The 24,933-nt window shown below is 41.5% G+C and overlaps 1 protein-coding gene across 2 annotated transcripts in view; it reads right to left on the reverse strand.

The window, feature by feature from the left end:
- The window catches only part of SNTB1 (syntrophin beta 1), a 276,718-nt gene that overhangs the window by 58,776 nt on the left and 193,009 nt on the right, over positions 1 to 24,933 (reverse strand). Inside the window, exon 4 of one of the 2 annotated variants that reach the window (XM_073999360.1) lies at positions 12,258 to 16,828. The exons of the other annotated variant lie outside the window; for it this stretch is intronic. Within the exon in view, the coding sequence (XP_073855461.1) occupies positions 16,778 to 16,828 (51 nt within the window). The 3' untranslated portion in view covers positions 12,258 to 16,777. Of the gene's footprint in view, positions 1 to 12,257; positions 16,829 to 24,933 lie in introns of those variants that run through there. 2 annotated transcript variants of the gene reach the window in all.

Here is a 24,933-nt window from a genome sequence, read left to right on the forward strand (position 1 = left end):
CGGATCACCTGAGGTCAGGAGTTCGAGACCAGGCTGGCCAACACTGTGAAACCCCGTCTCTACTAAAAATACAAAAATTAGTTGGGCACGGTGGTGGGTGCCTGTAGTCCCAACTACTCGGGAGGCTGAGGCAGGAGAATTGCTCGAACCCAGGAGGCGGAGGTTGCAGTGAGCCGAGATCGCACCACTGTACTCTAGTCTGGGCGACAGAGTGAAATTCCATCTCAAAAAAAAATGTAGTAAGTTAGAAGAGCAGTTAGGAGAAAAGAGATTTAGGGAAAATGTAATATGTTTGATTTTGAGTCATTTAAAGCTGGTGATTTAAAAATCTATGTGACAGGGAAAGAATTCTTTCTATCAACGGAGGAAAGGGCTGAGGGAGTGAACATGTATGACAGTCTACTCTGATGAGTCTTATTGTGGGTTAAATTGTGTTCCCCAAAATTCATATGTTGAAGTCTTGACCCCAGTACCTCAGAATGTGACCTTATCTGGAAACAGGGTCGTTGCAGATGTAATTAGTTAAGTTGGGATGAGGTCGTATTGGAATAGGTTGGGCCCCTAATCCACCATGACTGGTGTGCTAATAAAAGGGGAAAGGTGTACACAGACATGTACACAAGGAAGAGGCCACGTGAGCATGAAGGAAGAGACCAGGGTGATACGTTTCCATGCCAAGGAATGCCAGAGATTGCCAGCAATCTGGTGGTCACCTGAAGCCAGGAGACAGGCATGAAACACATTCTTCCTTATAGTCGTCAGAAGGAACCAACCCAGCTGACACCTTCATCTCAGAATTCTAGCCTCCAGAACTGTGAGACTATACATTTCTGTAGTGTAAGCCACCCAGTTTATGGTACTTTTTAATGGCAGCCCTTACAAGGGCATTTGAGTACTATGCTGTAGTTCACCACTCTTAATCCTTTCAGCAACACTTTAAGGTATTTATGATTATCCCCATTTACGGAAGAAGAAACTGTGGTTCTGAGAGGTTATGTCCTGGCTAAGCACAGGCAGTTAGAATTATAAAGTCACTCATGTGGCTCATGTGGGGAGCTCAGTTGGACTGTCTCCTCAGCTGGAGTGCACGGGCCCAGCTCAGTGCACATGCTTCTCTTTGGGGTTCTTCCTTCTGTCGTTCTTTCCTGCCTCCTGGCATGTGAGGCTTCACTCAGGCCAGATGTCAGTATGTTGGTCCAAATTCCTAAATTCCCCTCTTAATAATCAAAGCTCTTTATTCCCCAAGCCTCACATCTGATTAAAGTAATTGAAGACTAAGGTGGAAATGAGTCATAACCCTTAATATGTTGTTCCAGTAAGAGACCTTTCTATTTATAACAAGTGGCTGGGGCAAAATTGGTCCCTTATGTTTACTCTTTATTGCACAATTGAAGGGCTAGTAAATGAAACATAGTCTGTTCCTTAAAGGAGGTGAAACATTTCCATTATTCTATCAATTCAGTTTGCATGATTCTCTTACGTTAGCAAATCCTGGTTTTTCGCTGGTGTTTTTTGCTCACCCCAGGGCAGATATTTGCAAGTTTCTAAAAGAGTGAAGTCCAATGTAATATGCTGTGCAGTTTAAAATCAAACGCATCATATGTTTAACAACATATAACACGAATACAGTAGGCTATGAAACAGCATTTGAGTCACTATCAAAGTTAGACTATGAAACAGCATTAGCAACTCCCAAACTTTTTGAGATATCTGCAGTCTAGGAAGTTAAGTGGCTCTTGACCTTTCCAGCTCATGGGATAGAAAATACTGGACACAAAACACATCTCTTAAGCAATGTTACAGTAGCTATATTAACCACAGAACCTTCTAGAAAATGAGTCATAAATTCATATAATTACAGAGGACCAGGTATACAAAGAGAAATAACTTCCATTTCACTTATGAGATAACCTCTTTTCAGGAATCAGTCAACTATTACCAGGAATGATGGTGGGCATGGCATTGCCAAATCTTCCGTGTTTCAAGAGAAGCCAGGAATCTGAATGTTTTTATGTAAACTTTCCCTATGTTTAAAAGCTAGTGTATTCGTTTCCTATTGGTGCTGCAAGAAGTTTCCACAAACTTGGTGGTATTTGCTATCCTGTAGTGCTGGAAGTCAGATATCCTGAAATCTTGGTGTTGGCAGGGCTGGTTCCTTCTGCAGGCTCTGGGGAGAACCCACTTCCGTGCCTTTTCCTGCTTCCGGGTCCCCCACATCCCTTGGCTCATGGCTCTGCATCATGTTACCTTTCTTCCCGCTGTTTCTGTCACCACATTGCCTTCTCTTGCTTCTGACTCTCCTGCCTCCCTTTTATAAGGACACTTGTGATGACACTGGGCCCATTTGGATGATCCGGGATCTTCTCTCCATCTCAAGATCCTAAACTTCATTGCATCTGCAAAGTTCTCTTTCCCAGGTAAGTCAACACACTTACAGGTTCTGGGGGTTAGGACGCGGACGTCCTTGTGGGGAACGTTATTGTGCCTACCTCAGTTGGCAATGAATTTAAGTTGAAAAATAATGTATGGAGCGAAATGACAGGAAGTCTGGAATTTGCTTTAAAATCCCTCCCTTGTCCCTTCTAAAAATGGGCAGATGGGGGAAACAAGGTAGATAAAATAGTGACAGTTGTTGAAACTGGAGGTTCATTATTGTTTTTTATTTTCCTTTATGTAAGTTTTAAGAATCCCTATATGGCTGGGTGTGGTGGCTCACACCTATAATCCCAGCATTTTGGGAGGCCGAGGCGGGTGGATCACCTGAGGCCAGGAGGTCAAGACCAGCCTGGCCAACATGGTGAAACCCTGTCTGTACTAAAAATACAAAAATCAGCTGGGTGTGGTGGCACATGCCTATAATGCCAGCTACTCGGGAGGTTGAGGCAGGAGAATCGCTTGAACCCGGGAGGCAGAGGTTGCGGTGAGCCAAGATCGCACCACTGCACTCCAGCCTGGGCAACAGAGTGAGACTCTGTCTCAAGAAACAAACAAACAAAAAACCCAACAATAACAAAAAGAAAACTAATGTTTTATGGGAGGAAAATTGTATGTGGCAGCTTTTAGAGTTCAGTACCTTTCAAAGTTCTTGAGGCACAGTTCTCACAAATTACAAAGATCTCCACAATAATCCTCTGGCCCAACCTACTATCCATTTCCCACTCCTTTACTAATTTCTTCTAGTTCTGAAAAATAAGACTCTGGAAAATTTAATCTTATGTGGGATGCCTGTCCTTTGTGTATCATGGTTCCATACCTTACATATCCTTAGCCCCTGCGGAATGACTGGAGTACAGCGGTGTTCAACAGATACTTGCTGAACTCTGAGCAACTAAAGTCACACTTAGTCAACTGTGCCTTAGGTCCCCCCGCCAATGAATACTGTAAACTGTTTAAGCATCATTGTTTGAAGCGCTCAGAAGCCTGAGATCTATGCGCTGTCTCACGGACCTTCTTCGCCCACCCATGGCTCCAATTCCCATTTTCCTTCATTAGGTGTGAGCAGTCCATACTCAGCTTCCAGAAATGGATGAAAGGCTGCTTCTAATCTGTGACGCTCACAGATAATTAAATTAGCCTCCTCTCAATGTAGTGGGGAAAGCTATTTTACTTTCATTAACTCCAAAGGGCCATTTCAATTAAAGTCTCTATTTGGTAAACAAGTTAGCTTTGACTTACAGCCTTTACTTCCTTAACTTCCAGGAAAGATGCCCTTTAAAGGGATGCTGATGTGCAGAAATTGACAATTTTTTTTTAAAAAAGCTATCTTTTGAAGGAGAGATAACATTATTGCTAAATCCAAACAGAGCAAGCTCTTTGGGAAAAAAAAATGTATGCTTCAACATCCTGTGTTTTGTTTTCAAAGGATAAAAGGTGGGGCATGTTTGTGGGCTTCCTTGTCTACTTCCTCATTTTATTTTTCTGTCAAAAAAGAAAACCAGAAGTTCTTTGAAGGAAGAAAATGTTAAAATGTAGGGAGTGTCTGGCCTCCACATCACACCAACATTTCCTAAACTCATGGCCTGGCATTATGGCTATTCAGTAATGTCAGACACCATAATACCATTTACTATATGAACAAAACATCAACATGCTTGCTTCCAGTGCGATCTATCAAAGCTTTACAACTAACCAACCAAACAAAAACAAACAAGAATTGATTTTAGAGAAATCGTAAAACTGTATTCCAAGGACCAAGTGACAAACAAATTCTGAAGCCCACTTACCCTGCTTTAAACTCCTTCATAAAACCTGCCCCAACTGGGAATAGCCATTTTTTTTTTCGTCTGACTTCCTGGCAGCAAGGAGGGAATATAGTAGTAAGGACATAAATCTTATCTGACACTTCTAGTTCGCAACTCAGCTTAGTTATTTTCACTGTGATCTTAAAGAAGTTACTCATCTTCTCCATGCTGCAGTTTCCTCATCTGTAAAATGGGGATATTACTTCTCTAAGACTGTTAGGAGGATGGAATTAGATAATGTATTTAAAGATGTTTCTCAAACTTTCATTGGTAGGTTATCTGCTTCAGAATGAGCGGGGTTGCTGGTTACAAATTCAGAAGTCTGCTCCTCCTGGGATCCAATTATTCAAAAGTGCTGTGGGTGTCTCACAGAAATCTAGATCTATAGGGAGGTGCCTGGGTAAGTCTTCTGCATACTATTGTTTGAGCATATCTGTAATAAGCATCAGTTACCATCACTATCATCATAATGTATATACTACTCATTTTCTACCAGTGACCAGTCTCCTTGGATTCCCTGCCTTGTATCACTGGGTATTTGCTATAAATAGATTCTTGAATCCCTGAGTCACTGAATCCTGGTATCCAGGAATTGAGACCACACATCTGTATTTATACACCCTCTTTTGAGGACTCTGATGTGCAGCCTGCTTTGGGAATCACTGACCCATGTAACTCATCCTGATACTGGATTATAGCCCTTTATTACTTAATCATTTAGCCAGTGTCTACAATACTATCACAAATGCTCGCTGAGATCAGTTGACCTGAATAAAGGTACATCTGCCAAAGTAACCTCCAAGCTATGAGAAGCTCTGCTCAGGGATTTCCTCTTCTTCATTTCTTTCTAATGTTATGTTTGTGAGCATTTGATTCATTCACAGTAATTTTTCCAAACTCTAAGTCATTAGTGTACCACTGTCATGACTTTTGTTGTATCCACTTGTACTGCTATGGGAATTGCCAATTGCTCATCCATCTTAGTCAATTCTGGCTGCTATAACAAATTACCATAGACTGAGTGGCTTAAAGAACAACATTATTTCTCACAGTTCTGGAGTCTAGTAAGTACAAAATCAAGGGGTTGGGAGACCTGGTGTCTGATGAGGGCCCACTTCCTGGTTTGTAGATGGCTATATTCTCATTGTATCCTCATATGGTGGAAGGAGCTAGCTAGCTCCCTTGACTCTTCTAAGAAGGGGACTATCCCATTCATCATGAATTAGGTCATGATGGGAACTATCCCATAATATGGGATATTTGGGAACTATCCCAAATAATGACCTTTCATGACCTAATGACCCACCCTCATGACCTAATTACCCTTACCCCCACCCCAGGCCCTGCTTCCAAATATCACCATATTGGGATTAGCATTTCAGTATATAAATTGTTATGCAGAAACAATCATTCAGTCCATTGTACTACCCAGAATCTACTCTTTCCTTCTATTTCCTAAAATAACTCCAAAATTATTAGAAGTGATAATATATCCAACCAGAAAATTCCATTTTCCAGCTCCAGCTTATTTTGCACATTCACCCTCCTCTAACAATTCCAACACCTCAGTCTTCCACCTCCACCCCATTAGGCTCAGTCAATATCCAAGTTCACATTCCCATGGACAGGCTCAGTCTACACTGCAAAGAATCTGCTTCATGCAGCTGTCTTTATGGCAGCTGGCAAATTCTTTGTAGTTATCAAACAGAAATGAAATGATGTAAGTGTGATTTCCAAATAGAAAAGTAGCTGTGAAAATATGAGGTGACATGCTTTGTTCCTCTCTCTCACTTTATTTTCCCCCCCTCAAAATTCTCTTTTGCCATGAATGATACATAGGTGGCCAACATGCTCCTTGCTGGAGTTGAATCATGAAGCTGCTTTCTTCTGTCTTTTAATTTCCTACCAGTACCTAACATCAGCCTGATTTAAGTAGATAACAGTATCCATTTCATAGGATTATTGTGACAATCAAATGTGGTAACAGATGCAAAGCAGGAAGCACAGTAATCATTATATAGAGTACTTGCAAGAATGTGTGTTGTAAAAGTGCATGCCGTAATGATTAATGCTTTCTGGAATCACCACACTCCCTGCTGGTTGTGTGGGGCCCATCACATATGAAATGACATCTGCTGTCTTACCAGCATATCCTTACCTAAGTCTCATCTTTGCTTCTCCTGTGTTCATTATAGGTTTCTTTCTTTTCTCTTTTTTTTTTTTCTTTTCTTTTTTTTTTTTGAGACAGAGTCTTGCTCTGTAGCCCAGGCTGGAGTGCAGTGGTGCAATCTCGGCTCACGGCAACCTCCACCTCCCGGGTCCTGGTTTAAGCAATTCTCCTGCCTCAGGCTCCTGAGTAGCTGGGATTACAGGCATGCACCACCATGCTTGGCTAATTTTTGTATTTTTAGTAGAGATGGGGTTTCACCATGTTGGCCAGGCTGGTCTTGAACTCCTGACCTCGTGATCTGCCAGCCTCGGCCTCCCAAAGTGCTGGTATTACAAGCGTGAGCCACTGCGCCCGGCCTCATTGTAGGTTTCAACCTAACACATGTCACTCTCATTCTCTGAAATGACATACCTGCAAGGCATTACAGTTTCCAAGAGAGAACATCTGCAGAAGTAGGTACCACACAAAACATATACCAGCCTAAAAGTCAGCATCGTGGATCCTCAGATGCTTCTCTCCCAGATTTTCCTCTGTCCTTGGATCATCAGCAAGTTGTGAAAATTAGCCACACCAAACTCCTCCTCAAGAACATGCTTTTTGTCTTTTCATATTTCGCTTCTAACAATTTACTTCTTCCTCCAGCATCTTCTTATGTGTTCCTCATTTACCAAGCTCTGTGAGATTTAGTCTACTTCATCCTGCCTTTTAACCCTTTGAGAATGGGTGACCTTTTCATCATAGTCAACTTTTCCCTCTATCCCTGTTAAGACCTAGGGGTCAAAAGTGTACATGCTATTCTAGATAGATTTGTCACAGATGCATAGCAACCCTGGGACCTCCTTGCTCTCTGCCAGGAAGGAATGTCTGAGAATAACTCTGGCTTTATACCTCACAATGTGAGGAGTATGAGGTTTTGGACAGAAAACACATTATCCATGACAATGCTATGGGCAGTAGATGTACTGCAGCTGGTATCAACAACTGCCCTGTTTTTATGGCTCTGTAAATGCTTCCTTTGCACCTATTCTGGCACCTCTTCTTTTAGCCTCATACTAACCTCACCCCAACAAATTTTTGAGTCCTTTAGAGCCTTGTTCCCCTGGGTGTCCTATGCAATCCAATACATAAAAACTCAGTTCTCCTCTTTTCCTCATTGTGTGCAAAGAGTGTGATTTAGGATAAAGAAGGTGATTTCCTTGATATGCAAGCATTTCAGTCTCAGTGGCTACAAAGATCCATTTTCATTAAATTGCAAAAGGGGACAGCTCAGTTAAAGATGATGATGATGATGATGACATAACAAATAAAAAATAGACCACTTCTGTTTAATTTTTCACTACTTTCTCATAAAGGAAATAGTAAGGGTCAATCTTTTCCTACTGCTTCTATTATGATAGTCACTAATTATATACAGTTGACCCCATTCATGAAGAAAGCTAAATCATCTATGAAAATAAATTTCATTTTATTAAAAAGTGTGAAAGAGGCTAAAAGCTTTGAGAGAAAGCTACTAAAAATATAAATTAACAGTCCAATTTCAAGCCAATAAGCAGATTTTTTTTTTTTTTCCCAAGAGCGAGGGCCTGGCTCTGTCACCCAGGCTGGAGTGCAGTGTCGTGATCATGGCATGCTGCAGCCTCAAACTCCTGGGCTCAAGGAATCTTCCTGCCTCATCCTCTTGTAGCTGGGACTACAGGCATGTGCCACCACACCATGATTTTTTTTTTTTTGGTAGAGTCACACTGTTGCTACATTGCCCAGGCTGGTCTCAAACTCCTGGCCTCCAGCAATCCTACCATCTCAGCCTCCCAAAGTGCAGGTGTGATCCACTGTGCCTGACCAAGCAGAGAATTTTTTAAAAAATTCATTTATACCATTAGAACAGCCTATCCCAACTAAATGAGATAATGTGTATTCTTTCATGCTATAAATATTTGCATGAAATATTTGCACATATATGCTATGTGCCAGACACTGTGCTGGGAGCTAGGCACTTTGTGACAAACAGAAGTAGAAAAGCTCTACCTCAGCTGGAGCTTTTAGGCTGGCAGAGAGGACAGGCATTACATAAGCCATCAAATAAGGAAAGAAATATATCATAAACTGTGGTAACTGTTGGTATTCATCATGAGGCATATATAAGAGCTCTATTGAGTCAGTTTCCCTTTCTCCTACTCTGGGGTCTTTGCAATTCCTAATTCTGAATAAGTGAATTAAACGCCACTGGGGAGGTATTAACAAGGGCCGGTGAATCTGCTGTATACACCTGGAATAACGCTGCTGGCGTTCCGTAAATATTTCTGCAAACAGCAGATTCCTTTGCATATGATCCTTTCCCCACACCCTGTTCCCATGGCTTTTTGTTGTTGTTGTTGGCTAAATGTTTACACAGCTGTTAAAATGAAAAAGGGAGAAAAAACAACTTTGAGGACACAAAACAAAAACAAAAAAACTCAGACACTGCTATCTTGCTTTGATTTTCCATCTTCTCAAACTTAAAAAAGAATCAGTTGTAAAGTTTTGATTCACAGGGTAGATCATGAAGAGAACTATGAGGTCAGTAAAGTTTAATCGTGGTGCCAGGGGTGATACTCAAAATATTTAACAACCGGCACAGACTCCCACTGAAGCAGGCACTGAAAGGAAAGATGCCCTAAGCCTAGGCAGTGCACAGCAGCTGAAAAGCCATCCGGGGGCAGCCTCGCATGCTCACACCACATTTCTTCTGCCTTCCATTATGTCTCAGCACCCTTGGGTCTCATGTCTGAGTCCATTATCTCAAGGTCTTGCAAATACTTATTGAATACATCCTGTGTCACTCCATCCCAGGAAGTGGACAGTGAATAAAGCTCAAGTAGTCCTTGTCCTAATGGGACTCAGAGTCTCTGCTGGTGATGGATAAAAGGAAGGAAACAAACAAATGATGAGATAAAGGAGAAAGAAGAAATGACTCCATTTAAATAGACTCATTCTTACAGGAGGGTTAGGGCTTAAAGAGTTAGTCTTATAAGCGGTATTTACATCTTAAGAAGAGACAAATCATTAAGCCAAATAAATGAATTGTTAATGATAGGATTTCAGCCGTAAAACGGCAAAATGAGAAAATGATTTGGGGAGATGGCACATTGGACAGAGGTTTTTCCTAATCACATAAATCACCTCATCTGGAAAGCTATCTGGGGATTCTATTTTTAAAGCTGGCCCAAATTCACAACTACAAAAAGTCCTTGTCTGGAAGAGGGGACATACCGAACTCTTCAGGGCATTTTTCTTAAAATGGCATCAGGCAGGGGAGAGAGGAGGGACTTTCATTGTTCACTTCACTCAATTCAATTCGGTATCGTTTGAGATTTTATGAGCCTTTGATACTTTTGTTATGTATTATGTACATAACATATCTCTTCTAAGGGGCTCAGCACATGTATTTATTTATTTATTTATTTTTGAGACAGGGTCTCACTCTGTCACCCAGGCTGGAGTGTGGTGGTGCAATCATGGGTCACTGCAGCCTTGACTTCCTAGGCTCAAGTGATCCTCCCACCTCAGCCTCCCGAGGGGCTGGCACTACAGGTGCATCCCACCACATTGAGCTATTATGTATGTATGTATGTATGTTTTGAGACAGAGTTTCTCTCTTGTTGCCCAGGCTGGAGTGCAATGGTGCAGTCTCAGCTCACTGCAACCTCCACTTCCCGGGTTCAAGTGATTGATTCTCTTACCTCAACCTCCCAAGTAGCAGGCATGCGCCACCAAGCCCAGCTAATTTTTGTATTTTTAGTAGAGGCAGGGTTTCACTATGTTGGCCAGGCTGGTCTCGAACTCCTGACCTCAGGTGATCCACCTGCCTCGGCCTCCCAAAGTGCTGGGATTACAGGTGTGAGCCACTGCACTCAGCCACTAATATTTATTTTTTTTAGAGACAGGGTCTTGCTATATTGCTTAGGCTGGTCAGGAATTCCTAGCCTCAAGTGATCCTCCCACCTCAGCCTTGCAAAGTGCTGAGATTACTGGTGAAAGCCACGGCACCTGGCTGCTCATGTCTTAATGTATAAATCTCAAATGATTTCAATTGAATTATTTCAAACTTTGAGTTTCCTCGTGTTGTTTTAGCACCTCAGAGGGATATGTCTGCCCTTTCTATAGCTCATGTGCAGAAGTAAAGGCAAAAGAGGACAAGGGTAATGGGAACACTGATAGGTATGGAGTTTCAGTTTGGGAAGATGAGAAAGTGCTGTGGCTGGATGGTGGTGATGGTTGCACAACAATGCAAATGTACTTAATTGAACCATACAATTAAAAAAATAGTTAAAATGGTCAATTTTATGTTGTGTATATTTTACCACACATTCACAAAAGAAAGTGAAGGCAAGAGTCAAGCAGAAGGCGCCGAGGCTAAAATAAACCACCTCAGATGTTAACTATCCTTGGTCCTCCTTGAGGCCTGACTGCACAGGCTCCTGGGTTACATCACTGTGTTTTGTCTCTGCAGTGGACTTGTCAGGGGTGTCTGAAGCAGAGCAACTCCATCTTGAATAGGAGCTGGGTAAAATGAGGCTAGGCTGCATTCCCAGATGGTTAAGGCATTCTAAGTCACAGGATGAGACAGGGGGTCAGCACAAGATACAGGTCATAAAAACCTTGTGGATAAAACAGCTTGCAGTAAAGAAGCCAGCCAAAACCCACCAAAACCAAGGTGGCGACAAGAGTGACCTCTGGTCATCCTCACTGCTACACTCCCACCAGTGCCTTGACAGTTTACAAATGCCATGACAACATCAGGAAGTTACCCTATATGGTCTAAAAAGGGGAGGCATGAATAATCCATCCCTTGTTTAGCATATCATCAAGAAATAACCATAAAAATGGGCAACCAGCAGCCCTAGGGGCTGCTCTGTCTATGGAGTAGCCATTTTTTTATTCCTCTAATTTTTTTATTTTTAGACAGCGTTTCGCTCTTGTTGCCCAGGCTGGAGTGCAATGGCTCAATCTCGGCTCACCGCAACCTCTGCCTCATGGGTTCAAGCAATTCTCCTGCCTCAGCCTCCCGAGTAGCTGGGATTGCAGGCATGCACCACCACGTGTGGCTAATTTTGTGTGTTTAGCAGAGATGGGGTTTCTCTATGTTGGTTGGACTGGTCTCAAACTCCCGACCTCAGGTGATCCACCCACCTTGGCCTCCCAAAGTGCTTGGATTACAGGCGTGAGCCACTGCGTCCAGCTTATTCCCCTACTTTCTTAATAAACTTGCTTTCACTTTACTCTGTGGACTCTCCCTGAATTATTTCTTGCATGAGATCCAAGAATCTTCTCTTAGGGTCTGGATTGGGACCCCTTTCCAGTAATGGACTCACTTTCTTTTTTTTTTTTTTTGAGACGGAGTCTCGCTCTGTCGCCCAGGCTAGAGTGCAGTGGCGGGATCTCAGCTCACTGCAAGCTCTGCCTCCCGGGTTTATGCCATTCTCCTGCCTCAGCCTCCCGAGCAGCTGGGACTACAGGCTCCCGCCACCTCGCCTGGCTAGTTTTTTTTTTTTTTTGTATTTTTTAGTAGAGACGGGGTTTCATCGTGTTAGCCAGGATGGTCTCGATCTCTTGACCTCGTGATCCGCCCGTCTCGGCCTCCCAAAGTGCTGGGATTACAGGCTTGAGCCACCACGCCCGGCCTGGACTCACTTTCTTGATCAATATGTTGAGCTGCTTCTTCATGCATGTGTGTCCGTGTGTGTTAACCACCTTCCCTGCCCATGTTCAATGACATATGTATAATCACATACATCCATACCCCCCAGGGACAGGGGATAAAGCAGAGGGATGTGGATGGTTTCACAAGCTGCTCTTCTTAATTTTTTTTTATGTCTTTTAAGCTATAAAAGCATTCTCCAGCATCTCTCTACATAACATACATACATTAAAGCACACGTTCAGAAATGTCGACATTCACTAAACCAAAAATCTATCATGGTATTTTCTCTAAACAGAGACCAGAACATCAACATTTATTAATTTTGAGTATATCTATATGTCTGTTATTTGATACCAAAAACTTTAATAAACTGAGACCTCCTCTGTTTATTAAAACCACTGTTTACATTGGTGTGTTAATTTTCTATTGCTACAAACCAATCATGACCCAATGCAGATTTATAGCTGCACAGGTCAGAAGTCTGATACGAGTCTGATCGGGCTGAAATCAAGATGTCAGCATGGCTGTGCTCCTTTCTGGAGGCCCTAGAGGAGAATATGTTTCCTGGCTCATTTAGGTTGTTGGCTGAATTCAGTTCTTTTTGGTTATAAGACCGAGGTCCCCATTTCCTTGCTGACTGTCAGCTGAGGGCCATTCCCAGTTTCTAGAGGCTGCCTGCACTCCTGGGCTCTTCTCCACCCTCCCTTCCACCTTCAAAGTCAGCAATGGTGGATAAAGTCTCTCTCCTGCTTCACATCCCTCCTGTGTCTTTCTCTGTGCTCTCTCTGACCACAATCAGGAAAGCATCTTTTCTTTTAAGGGCTTATGTGATGAGATTAGGCACATCTGGATAATCCAGCTACTCTGTTCATTTCAAGGTCCGTAACTTTAATCACATATGCAGAGGTTTGGTGCTTAATGCATAGACATCTGTGGTAGGCTGAACAATTGTCCCCCCACAAATGATGTTCATGTCCCAATACCTGGAACCTGTGCTACCTTATATGGCAAAGACTTTGCAGAGGTCTCGAGATAGGGAGACTAGCCTGAGTTATCTGGATGAACCCTAAAAATGCAATCACAAGCCCTAAATGCAATCACAAGAGGGACATTTCACATAGACGAGCAGAAGGCAGTGGACCATAGAGACAGAGACTAGAGCGATGTGGCCACAAGCCAATGAATACTAGTGGCTACCAGAAGCTGGAAGAGGCAAGAAATAGATTGTCCTTAGAGCATCCAGAGGGCACATGGCCCTAAGAACACCTTGATTTTGGCCCAGTGATGCTGATTCTGGACTTCTGAATTCTAGGTCTATGAGAGAATAAATTCCTGTTTGAAGCCACTGGGTTTGTGGTAATTTGCTATAGCAGCTATAGGAAACTAGCACAACACCCCCCAGGGAGCCATTAATCTGCCTCCCACAAGTGATGCGATGGATTTTTATAAGCATGTGTGATTTGCACACTTTTGTTCCATAGCCAGGGTTCCTGCTGAATTGGCATTTTCACAGGACAGCAGTTTTCAGGAGTAGCAGGACATCACATTAGTGAAAAATGAGTATCCTTTACAACAAAACCACAAAGAAGGATCCTAATGAATGAGTTTGCTAATTGATTGCCATTTTGGCAAGCTCTTAATAAGGATATAAGTCATCAGGTAATTATACAAAGTAAGAATACGAGAGCAGCATTATGGAAAGAGGCAGAGCCAATGAATTTGCAGATCTGTGCATTGCAGACTGAGTATGTTCCCCTAGAACTGAGCCACCTTGGCAGCATCAGGACACAGGCCCCGGCCAGGGATGAATCCAGCTTCTGGCCCATCCTGCAGCCCCAACGACTTACAGTCTTAATCCTTAAGAGGTCTAAAGTCCTGGAAAGGTTGCGGTTTTGCTGACTTATATATATAATTCCAACTAAAATCAAGACAAATTTAAAACAGAACATACATCATATGTGAAATTAAAAGAGTTTCTTGGCAGATTTTCCAGCTACAAAAGTCATCATTAATTCCTCAAGAGTAAACTTTTCTCTGTTTGGGGATGGGAAGATGCTTTGCTGGTGCTTATTCTGCTCACTGGGCAAACTATAAGCCCACAAGTCAAGAGCCATCCAGCCTGAAGTCCCACTTCTGGCTCTCACGCATCCCTCTCCATTCCAATCTGTTGTTTTCCTCTGGGTTTTCAAAGATCCCTCAATCTGACCTCATGTCATCCTTCCAGGAAGAGTCTCCATTCTTCTCAAGGGAACTCAGGGCTTATCTGGTCTTTTCTTCACTGGGGCCCCATAGCTCCACACGACTTCTTCATCCTCATCTCTGCACATTTGCATATAACGGTGCCCCTATCTGTAACTCCAGCCCCACTTCTTTATGCCAGGCCAAGCTTTCTCCATCCTTTAGCATTCACAAGCTTTCTCCAAACAGCCTTCTCCTGAGTGTCATTTATGGCTGAATCACTTTGTATACATTTACTCTGTGCCAAGTACTGAACTGTGGATAGCAGTGAAGAAGTCAGGGAAAGTCTCACCCCCAGGAGCTTAGAGTCTAGTGAGGGAGATGAGAATAAAAACAGGGAAGCAAACAAAGCATTCAGACTGTAGCGGGCACCATGTTCATTTCCTATGCCCCTGTAACACATTACCATAAACCAAGTTGCTTAAAGCAATACGTATTTATTCTCTTACGGTTCTGGAGGCCAAAAGTCTGAAATTCGAGTTAATGGGGGAAAGTCAAAGCATCCTCAGGGCTGCCTTCCCTCCTGATCCTCTAGCGGAGAGCCCTTTGCTTTACTCTTCGTAGCTTCTAGAGCTGCATTTTTTTTTCAGCCCTGCATCTTCAAAGCCAGAACCATAGCATCTTCTCTCTCTGATTCTGCTTTCCATCGCACAGCTCCTCCTCTGTGTGAAGTCTCCTTTGGCATCCCTCTTATAAAGATACAGGTGATTACATGTAGGACCCAGTAGAATAATGCAGGCAGGATTATGTCTGCATGGCAAGGTCTTTAATATGTACAACTACCCTTTTTCCATACAGGGTAATGTTCACAGGTTCCAGGGCTTAGGATCTGGATATGTTTACAGACCATTATTCAGGTTGCCATAGGGCTCTGTTGAAAACAAGCCAGGCACGAAGAAAGGTGCTACCTCTATATAAGGTGGCCAGGAAAGGTGAATGTCACCAGGGAACTTTTAAGTCAAGATTTAAAGAGTGAGAACAAGCCTTGGTCCTTAATTATTCATCAGTGGCTGTTACAAAATAGAAATACACATTAAAAGTTAATAAAAATACTGCACAAATAATTTGTATTAACAGTGAGTTGTATAATTGTGTGACTTCTATCTCATCAGAACCTAACGATTACCTCCAGAAAATGTGAGGTTGACAAAATGACCTTGTGTGCACATGCAGGTTTTTTTTTGTATGTTTCTGAAGCTAATTGCTGCTTGATGCTTTTGCTATAAATCCAGATTTTATATTTATTCATGCTTCATTTCAAAACAAATCTGAAGAATTAAATATCAGTTTGATAATGATAAATGCTTAAATAAGGATATACATGATCAGTGAGTTCACCAAATATTCAGACTGGGCACTTCGCTGTTGGAAAATCCTACTTCTATTCATTTGCTGGAAATTGTTGGAGATTAGCCAGTTGAACCCTGAAATCTATAATTTGAAGAATAGTTAAGAGTTACTTTACATATGTCAAAGATATGTCATAGTTGTAAAAAATAGAAGATTGGAAATAACTTTTTAAAGAACGATAGATGCTTCTCTTTAAATATTAAATGCTTTTCTCTTTGCAAAAGTCATAGCTATTGAAGATTTCTAAAATGCTGCTAATGTTATCTTTCTTAATGTGGATGCTAGTGACATGGACAGGTACAGTTGGTTAAAATTTATCAAGCTATACTTATAGCATTTGGATTATGCATGAGCTATACTTATTAAATTTAAAAATAGCAATTTATTTATTGTGAAAAACCAGAAAATGCAGGGAAGTAACAAGAAACACAGAAAATATGATCTAGCTCCTCCAGATTTTAGTTGGAATATTTCAGTTCACCTCTTCTTTATCTGTTTACCTGTCTCCATGTGGTGGCTTAAAGGTGGCCACAAATCCACCAAGAGGTAGAGTCTCTCTCCTCTGGGCAGGCCCCGTGACTTGTTTTGACTAACAGGATGCAGCAGAAGTGATGCCGTGCAACTTCTGAAACTGGGTTTGAAGACATTCTGCACCTCCTGCTTTCGTGTACTTGGAACACTGTGCCCCCCGGATCCAGCCACCATGCCGAGAGAGGCCCAAGCCATACAGAGAGGGCACATGTGCTCCAGTTGAAATCCCAGCTAAGCTCCCAAATGACAACCAAGACCAATTATCAGCCATATGTGTGCGCCATCTTGGATGGTACAGCTCGGTGAAGTTTCCAGATGACTGAAGGTCCCACTGACAGAACATGGAGCAGAAGTTCTTTCTGGCTAAACCCAGTCAGCCCACAGAATTGTGAGAGATGTTAAATTGGCTGTTGATTTTAAGCTGCTGCCCCAGTGAAAAGGCATTTAATTGAGGTAGCTATTACTCAGCAATAGGTAGCTGGAATTCCTTACTCGTCTTTTATTCTATGTATCAATTTGTCATTTAATTTACCTATAATCTATCTCGGTCAGCATAGTGTGGTAGCTCTACAGTCGGGCCGTTTTGCAGTTCAGTTTGAGGCTGACCATAAGATGGGGCTGCAAGAGAAAGAGGGGAAACTGGGCTTAGTCACAAGGGAGTGGGATGAGGCACAGCTGCAAGGCTGTGGGGTGAAGGAGGCATAAGCAAAAGACACAGAGCAGGGCCATCCTGGGAAATCTGAGTGAGGAGATGGGGCACAGTGAGAGTCCAGCCCAGCCTTGCTCAGCTTGACTCAGTCCGAGCACAGGGGATTGGTTAGACTCAGATGGGAAGGAAAAGCAAACAGCTCATACAGAGGACAAAACACCACTTCCCCGCACTCATGCAGGTAAAAGAGCTTGGTGCCCAGCAGACCCAGGCAAAAAGGATGGCAAGGCAGCTAGGCTGGCTCCCCATGGAGTTATGTCAAGAGGTGCTGTCTGCTAGCACTGCTGGGAATCCAGATGAGTCAAACACGATGGACACTTTCATTCTGGGGAATAATCCGAATCTCAGCAGAGAGATTTGCTATTCCTGCAGTCATCCTCAGACTGATCTCTAGTGGGGAGGGGGAGTGGTCAGCATAGGGTGAGGGGCGGTGTGCACTCATTACATACCTAAGGGTGGTGAATTTAGATGGTAAAATTTAGATTTCATTAGTCTCATGAGGATGAAAACATCTGATATTCTGAGACAGCTTACTTGGATGAGACCATTTGAAATTATCTTTAAAAACAATTTAAGTTGTGTTTTCCAAAAAATACACCATGGACATCCTTACCCCATACCTGAGCCTAATCCCATCTCTAATCCAGTTGAGAGCTTCACCATATCTTTCATGCTAAAAAAATTCAAAGACAGAGTTTTAAAGTCCTTTACAAAACAAAAAATACAAAGTAATGTGTATTGGAGACAACTTCATCTACCTCTTGTGTCTCACTCCATCCCTGACTCTCATTGTGTGCCCTGCTTGCGTCTGCAGTGGGAGGTCACGGCTGTCAGCTCTGCACCTGAATCGTTAAGAAATTGCAATATTTTTATGTCTTTGAAGCTGCCATGCCAAAACAGCCTCCTCCAAATAAATTGCTTGGTCACATGTTAATGCAACAGTGAGGCTTGGATTAATCATCCCTATGTGTCTACAAGACGCGCATGCCAACCTACACGTGTTTTCCACTTGGTTCATTCATCCTGGGCTTGGCTTTATAAGCCCTCAGTCACAGCATATGGCTGTCTACGGTAATAAAGGTGAGAGCCAGATAGCCAAACAGGGCTCCAGAAACCTTGAGACTACTTTCTTCCACTAGGTCTTTAAGTTAGGAGCAAAAAACAAAACAAAACAAACAACCAACAACAACGACCATAACAAAAGATTAAATTTCATTTAGTATGCTTTCACCAAAAGTACTAAAGCGGCCTTTTTGTTTGTTTTATTTCATAAAGTTTTTGGTACAGTCATCTGTCTGCACATGAGGATGAAAAGCAGAGGCTTTTGTATTTTTTAACCTATGACTCACAGTAATGAAGGCATTTAAAATCACAAGCCAGTTCACACATAGGTGAGTGTGCAAATGGAAGCAAACTTTTCACAAGATGCTATTTTTACTCTGTGTGATGGTAAATTTTATGTGTCAACCTAGTTAGGCCATGGTATGCCACTGTTTGGTCAAATATCAGTCTAGGTGTTGCTGTGAATGTATTTTTTAGATGTGATGAACACTTAATCACATTGACTTTGAGTAAAGCAGATGACCCTCCATCATGTGAGTAGGCCTTATCCAATCAGTTGAAGGTCTGAAAAGAACGAGGTTCCCCCGAAAGGAAGGAATTCTGCCTCTACACTGTCTTTGGACTCAAGACTTTAACTTCATCTTTTGCCACAATTTCCAGCCAGCTAGTCCGCCCTGCAGATTTCTGCTTTGCCAGCCCCTATAATCATGTGATTATCTTTCCCTGTGTTTCTATGTATCTATCTAGCTCCCTGTCCATCTACACACACATCCTATTGCTCCTCTTTCTCTGGAGAATCCTAATACACTATGTAAACACATTCTAATATTTTCTACTCTATTCTATTTAATTAAGAGAAAAATATTGTTTGCAATCTATTAAATTAATTTTTAAAAATTATATGTATAAATTATGTGATAAAAAGCATTTAAAAGTCATTTAAAATGTCAATTCTGTGTATAAACTATATGATAACAAAGTTGTGTAAAAGTCATTAAACTTTTAAAAAGCTTTTAAACATCAATAGCTGTTTAAAAGTCATGTTAAGATGACTTTTACACAGCTTTGCTATCCTATAATTTATATACCACCACATTATCTCATTTAAAATGTACAATTCAATTATTTAAAATGTACAATTCAATTATCCTTAGTTATTTTTATGGGGCTATCACCATAATATAATTTTAGAATATTTTCATCAACCCCCCTCGAAAAAACTCTAGATTTTTTTCTTCTTCTGTTTTTGAGACGGGGTTTCGCTGTGTCGCCCAGGCTGGAATACAGTGGCGTGATCTTGGCTCACTGCAACCTCTCCTCCTAGGTTCAAGCAACTCTCGCCTCAGCCTCCCAAGTAGCTGGGACTACAGGTGTGCCACCATGCCCGGGTAATTTTTGTATTTCTGGTAGAGACAGGTTTCACCATATAGGTCAGGCTGGTCTCGAACTCCTGGCCTCAAGTGATCCACCCACCTCGGCTTCACCAAAGTGCTGGGATTACAGGCATAAGCCACCACGCCCAGTTACCCTCGATTTTTAGTTGTCATTCCACACTTGTCACTTCTTTTCTTGTCTTTTTTTTTTTTTTTTTTGACAAGAATTTTTCTAAAACAGTGCTTTTCAAAGTATAATTCAGATCCAGAATCATCAGCATTGCCTGGGAACTTGTTAAAAATGCAAATTCTTGCATCCCACCCCAAACCTACTGAATCAGAAACTCTTGTAGGGGAGTCCAGCAATCTATGTTCTAACAAGTCCTCCAGGCAATTCTGACGCATGCAAAAGTTGAAACAACACTGATCTATAGGACATGACACTGTGCCCATATGCTTTCAGGATGAGCAGGGGAAACTGCTGGGTCCTATGTCACTCACAGGTCCCGTGGGATTCAAGTTTCATTCAGAAATCACCTCAAAATGTTCAGAGCTAATATTCCGTTCATGATCAATTCACTAATCAATCTTGGGAGGAATAAAGTTCTTTCTAATGGAATTGGAAAGTGGTTGAATGAAGTTTCCATCTCCCCAGAGGTATGTTTTGACCAGGGCTGATGAAGAAGAGGTGGCTGCAGCCCTTCTCAGTAGGGACTAAGATGCTTGTCAGGCCAGGGCTTTGTCAAAAGGAATCCTGCTCTTCCAGGGTTCTATATCCAGGTGTCTGCAAGTGAAAGGCAGCATTGTCCAGACACTCTGATTACAAAAAAGGAAAAATGACTGATAGGGGCCCAAATAAAGAGGGAGGTGTAAGTTGAGGATGCCAAGGTTCTCATGGAATGCACAGATCAAGAGAGAAACTGAGCCAGGCCTCCTGGGAACTGGAGAGCCATCAGAAACATAATTAGTTGTCTCTTCTTTTGGTATCCCCTTGGTGTCTCCATCCGTATAGTCATCTGTCTCTGCCTGTGAGTGTCCTCTGCTTTCATGTGGCTCATGGTGGTGCTCTGAATACCTGAATCTCCATCAAATGTCAGTTCGGCTTCCACAGCTGAGTGGCCCACTCTTGCAGGCTTTCCAAATGTCAGTTCTTCTCAGGTGGTCATATCATAGGCCACTAATTAGCCCATGGCTTGGAAGCCTATGACCTTTTGCTTTTTTTTTTTTTTTTTTTTTTTTTTGAGACAGTTTCCTCTCTCTCCCAGCCTGGAGTGAAGTGGTGTGATCTCGGCTCACTGCAACCTCTGCCTCCCGGGTTCATGCAATTCTCCTGCCTCAGCCTCTCGAGTAGCTGAGATTACAGGTGCGCACCACCATGCCCAGCTAATTTTTGTATTTTTAGTAGAGACGGGGTTTCACCATGTTGGCCAGTCTGGTCTTGAACTCCTGACCTCAGGTGATCCACCTGCCTTGGCCTCCCAAAGTGCTGGAATTACAAGTGTGAGTCGCCATGCCCAGCCAACTTTTGCATTTTAAATTCATACAGACAACTATTCCAAAAATAGAAGCATCAGACCTAAATACTGAACTATATAGCTCAGTAACCATTCCTGGTAAAGAGATACAAACCAGAATTCAAAGCCAGGCAATTGTTTCCAGTAAGATGTGCTGCTGCTTCAAGCCATTGATGTTCCAGAGACTATTAATACTTACAGTATTCATAAGTCATTGCCAGATGAAAGAAAATACTTGAAAAATCTTAGAAGCAGTAACATCCTGAATCCTCAAGTAGAGTTCCATGTCATATTTTAATCTCCACTCTCCTGTTACCAAGAGTGTGGTCCTGAATTGGTCACTGCATATTCCTACACCAATGTGCCTTTATGTACGAGGAATGCCGAGTGTATGATGTATAAGATTCCTTCCACTTCAATAATTTGATTCAGCGGTGCTGACTCTGCAGTTCCCTTTCTTTAGGGCTTGGAGGAACAGCAAGAAATAGGCCGAGTCCTTTGCAGTGCATCAATGCACAGGAAATTTATCTGCTTTCCAGAGTCAGTGTGCTGCTCCCATAATACGCAGCTTGTCTCTGAAGGGAGGTTTTACTTACTCCATTTCCTATGGAGATACCAAGCTCCCCAGAAGTAGCTACAAGGCTAACAGCTGGTAATCTGTAGTTTCTTGTGATGTTACCACGTCTAACTGTGCTTTTTATAGAAAGTTTACCTGCGACAAGAGTAGTGTATGTTCACAAGCCCAGCCATGACATGTATCTTTGGTTAGCGTTTGCTAAGTAGCCATGCTAAGTTATGTGTTCACCTCTTTTTGTATCTACTGTGTATCAGTGACCCCTGTCCAGTAGATGTCTGCTGTTGATGATAATGAAGATGGCATATGTTTCAAAACTGAGATTTACATAGTGGGAATCTTCTGAAAAGATGACCTCACATTTGTTAAAACAAAGTCCAGATAGGGCAAAGCCCCAGTGTAATACTAGTGTGAGGTTGTGCTGTGACTCCCGTGAGCTATGCATGAAATTAGGCTTTAGGGAAGTCAGTGTAATCCATGGCTTGTGGTGTCAGCCTTATGGAATCTTTAAGTGAATGATGAAAAGGTGCCCCCTTCTGGGAAAATGCAGCCCTGCATGTGCAACATTTAGCGACAGACAAAAAGGGGCCTCTTCTGGTGGGCCATGCCCCTGCCAAGGTGGGAGGCTTGGCAAGTAGAACGTCAATTGGATTTCGCCCCTACTTGTCCCTGCATCTGGGAACCTTTGTGGAATGCACAAACTGCACAGTCTTGCACAGTGGCCCTTAGTGAATGCCACCAACTGTGTAAGTATAAACAGATCAGACCAGGTCTTTGCAGTGCTTTATGCAAACATTTTAAAGTAATAGCTATTACCCTAAAATTATATACTGATATGTGTATCTCTCTCTATATATAATTTATATATCATATGTTTTACAATATATAATTATATATAATATAAGAATATATATTTATAACAGAATTATATACTTATAATTATATGATATATAATTATATATAATGGTATAATATATATATAATTATACTATATATACTGTATTTATACTGTATAAATATGGGTACCTTATGAATATATAGTTATATATTTATGTCAGTATAAAATACTATTATGTCAGTGTGTGTCAGTGTGTGTGTGTGTGTGTGTGTGTATATATATATATATATATCATTACACAGCTTCTTAAATTCTTCTCACTTGCTTTTTAGTTAAGAAGACCAGATTTGAGTTTCAGTAAGAAACAAATAATAGGACGTTTGTGAATAGGCAGGTATTATCACTACATTTGGTAACCAAAAGTGGATAAAACTTTTATGTGCAGGTACAATTGAAGGTCATTATTCACTGAGGTAAAATTTTCAGTAAGTTGTCTTTAAAAGAAAATTGAGCAAGTTGGTTTTGGTCTCACAAAATCAAGTGGTGGTGAGAATTCAAACATGACCATGTGTAGAAAAGTGCTTTTAAATTCTAAAGACCTATACAAATATCCATCACTTTAATTCGCAAGTTAGCCAATGTGAAGCTTAACAAGAAACCACAAAAAAATTATTGTTTCTTGACATCACAAGAAACGTTCCTGTTTAGGTTAGGGAAAATATAAGAATACTCCTTATCCCCACAATTACATACCATTGTTAAGAAACATCAATCCAGCAAGAGAAATTAAATGGATACATAAAAAATTAGATGAGAGGGGTAAAATTATCATAATTTTGGGATGAGAAGACTGTATCTCTGAAAAAGCCAAGAGAGGCAATTGGAAAATTATCATAAATAAACGAATCAACAAGTAGGTACAGAATTAGTGTACGGAAATTATAGCCTTTACATAAACAAAAAACATTTAGTAGAAGTTAAAATAATAAAGATTCCAAGTATAATAGTCAAAGGTAAATAAAAGTGAATAAAAAATAAAATGAAGTACAAATTCACACAAGGAAACATTTTAAAATCTAATACAGGAACACAAAGAGTATCTAAACAAATACCCAGCTCTTGAGAGGGAATATTCACTATTACAAGGCTGTTGCTTCCACCTAATCTATAAATTTAATGCAATCCCAATGAACTTGCCATTTAACTTTTCATTCCAGCAATGAAGGACTTGTTATCTTGAAAACTCTTGTACTAAGATACCTAAAAGTGGAGGATAACATCTGACTTACATTGTTTTAAATGAGTAGCTGAAAGTCACTGATGCAAGAAAAAGAAAAAGGGAAGTGATGCAGCGTTGCTGCTATGGCCCAACTGGGGTAGAAAGTCTTGGGGAAAATGAAGATCTCCATAATCCCAGACAGGTTTCAGAATTACTTGTGAATAGCTGAGTGCTACACAACTCCACGGGTGGTTTCTGCAAGGTGAAATGTTGTGAGTGATGTCCACACTTAAGTCTGGACCCTTAAAAGAATGCACAGTTCATGAAAGGATGAAAAGAAAAAGCTTTCTTGCCATCAGCTGTGATTTGGATAGGATAAAAGGTCTCTGATCATTTACAACCACAGGCTTCTGCCTCATGAGGGTCTGGGGTTAGCATTTATATTGCCTACATGATCTACAGAAACTGCAAGCTTGGTAATTATCAAAAACATTGAACAGAGTCGTTGAAACTGTGGCAGCACTTGGCAGATCCTTTGGTATAAACCTGCTCTGTAGGAACCCATCTTTGACCCAGGCACACAGAATTCCCAAATTAAACACCCAATGAAGATGAGCTCACTGTCCGAAACTTCAAATCACAAAAGATAAAAATTCTCCATGAGAACTAGTTAAAGAACACATCATATAGGATTATTAGAAGAACATGAACAACAGCTATGGGCAAAATTGTCCCTCCCCACCCCAATTCATACGTGGAAGTCCTAACCCCCAGTTTCTCAGATGTGACTGTATTCAGACACAGGGTCTTCAAAGAGGTAGTTTAAGTAAAATAAGGCCATATGTTTGGGCCTTAATCCAATATGACTAGAGTCCTCATAAGAAGGAAAGATTAGGGCACAGACATCCACAGAGGGAAGAACACATGAAGATACAGAGAGAAGACGGCCATCTACGAGCCAGAGGGAGAGGCCTCTGAACAGACCAACCCTGCTGACACCTTGATCTCGGACTTTCAGCTTCCAGAACTGTAAGAAAATAAATTTCTGTTATTTAACCCACTCAGTCTGCAGTACTTTGTTATGGCAGACCTAGCAAACTAATTCAGCTTCTATAATACAACAAAAGGATGGAGACAACACTAGAAATCTGTTTAAAATACTAGAAAAACACAGGAGAACGCGTTTTGGAAGAAAGGAAAGGACTCTTGTAAAAAGAAAATTACTAAAAGGAGTACTTTATGAAGAAGCAAACTGAATTCCCAAGGAAGTAGTGGGATGTTGAAAGCAAAGGTGAGCAAAGAAACCGACGTGTGTGCGAACCTAAGTGAGTATTAAATGAATTTTTAAAAAAGTAATTGCTACCTTGGGGAGTATAAAATAAGATGATAAATAAGACACTGAACAAAATAACATGTTAAGATAGGAGTGCAGTA

The sequence above is a fragment of the Macaca fascicularis genome, chromosome 8 (genome assembly GCF_037993035.2).
Source record: "Macaca fascicularis isolate 582-1 chromosome 8, T2T-MFA8v1.1".
Classification (NCBI taxonomy): Eukaryota; Metazoa; Chordata; class Mammalia; order Primates; family Cercopithecidae; genus Macaca; species Macaca fascicularis.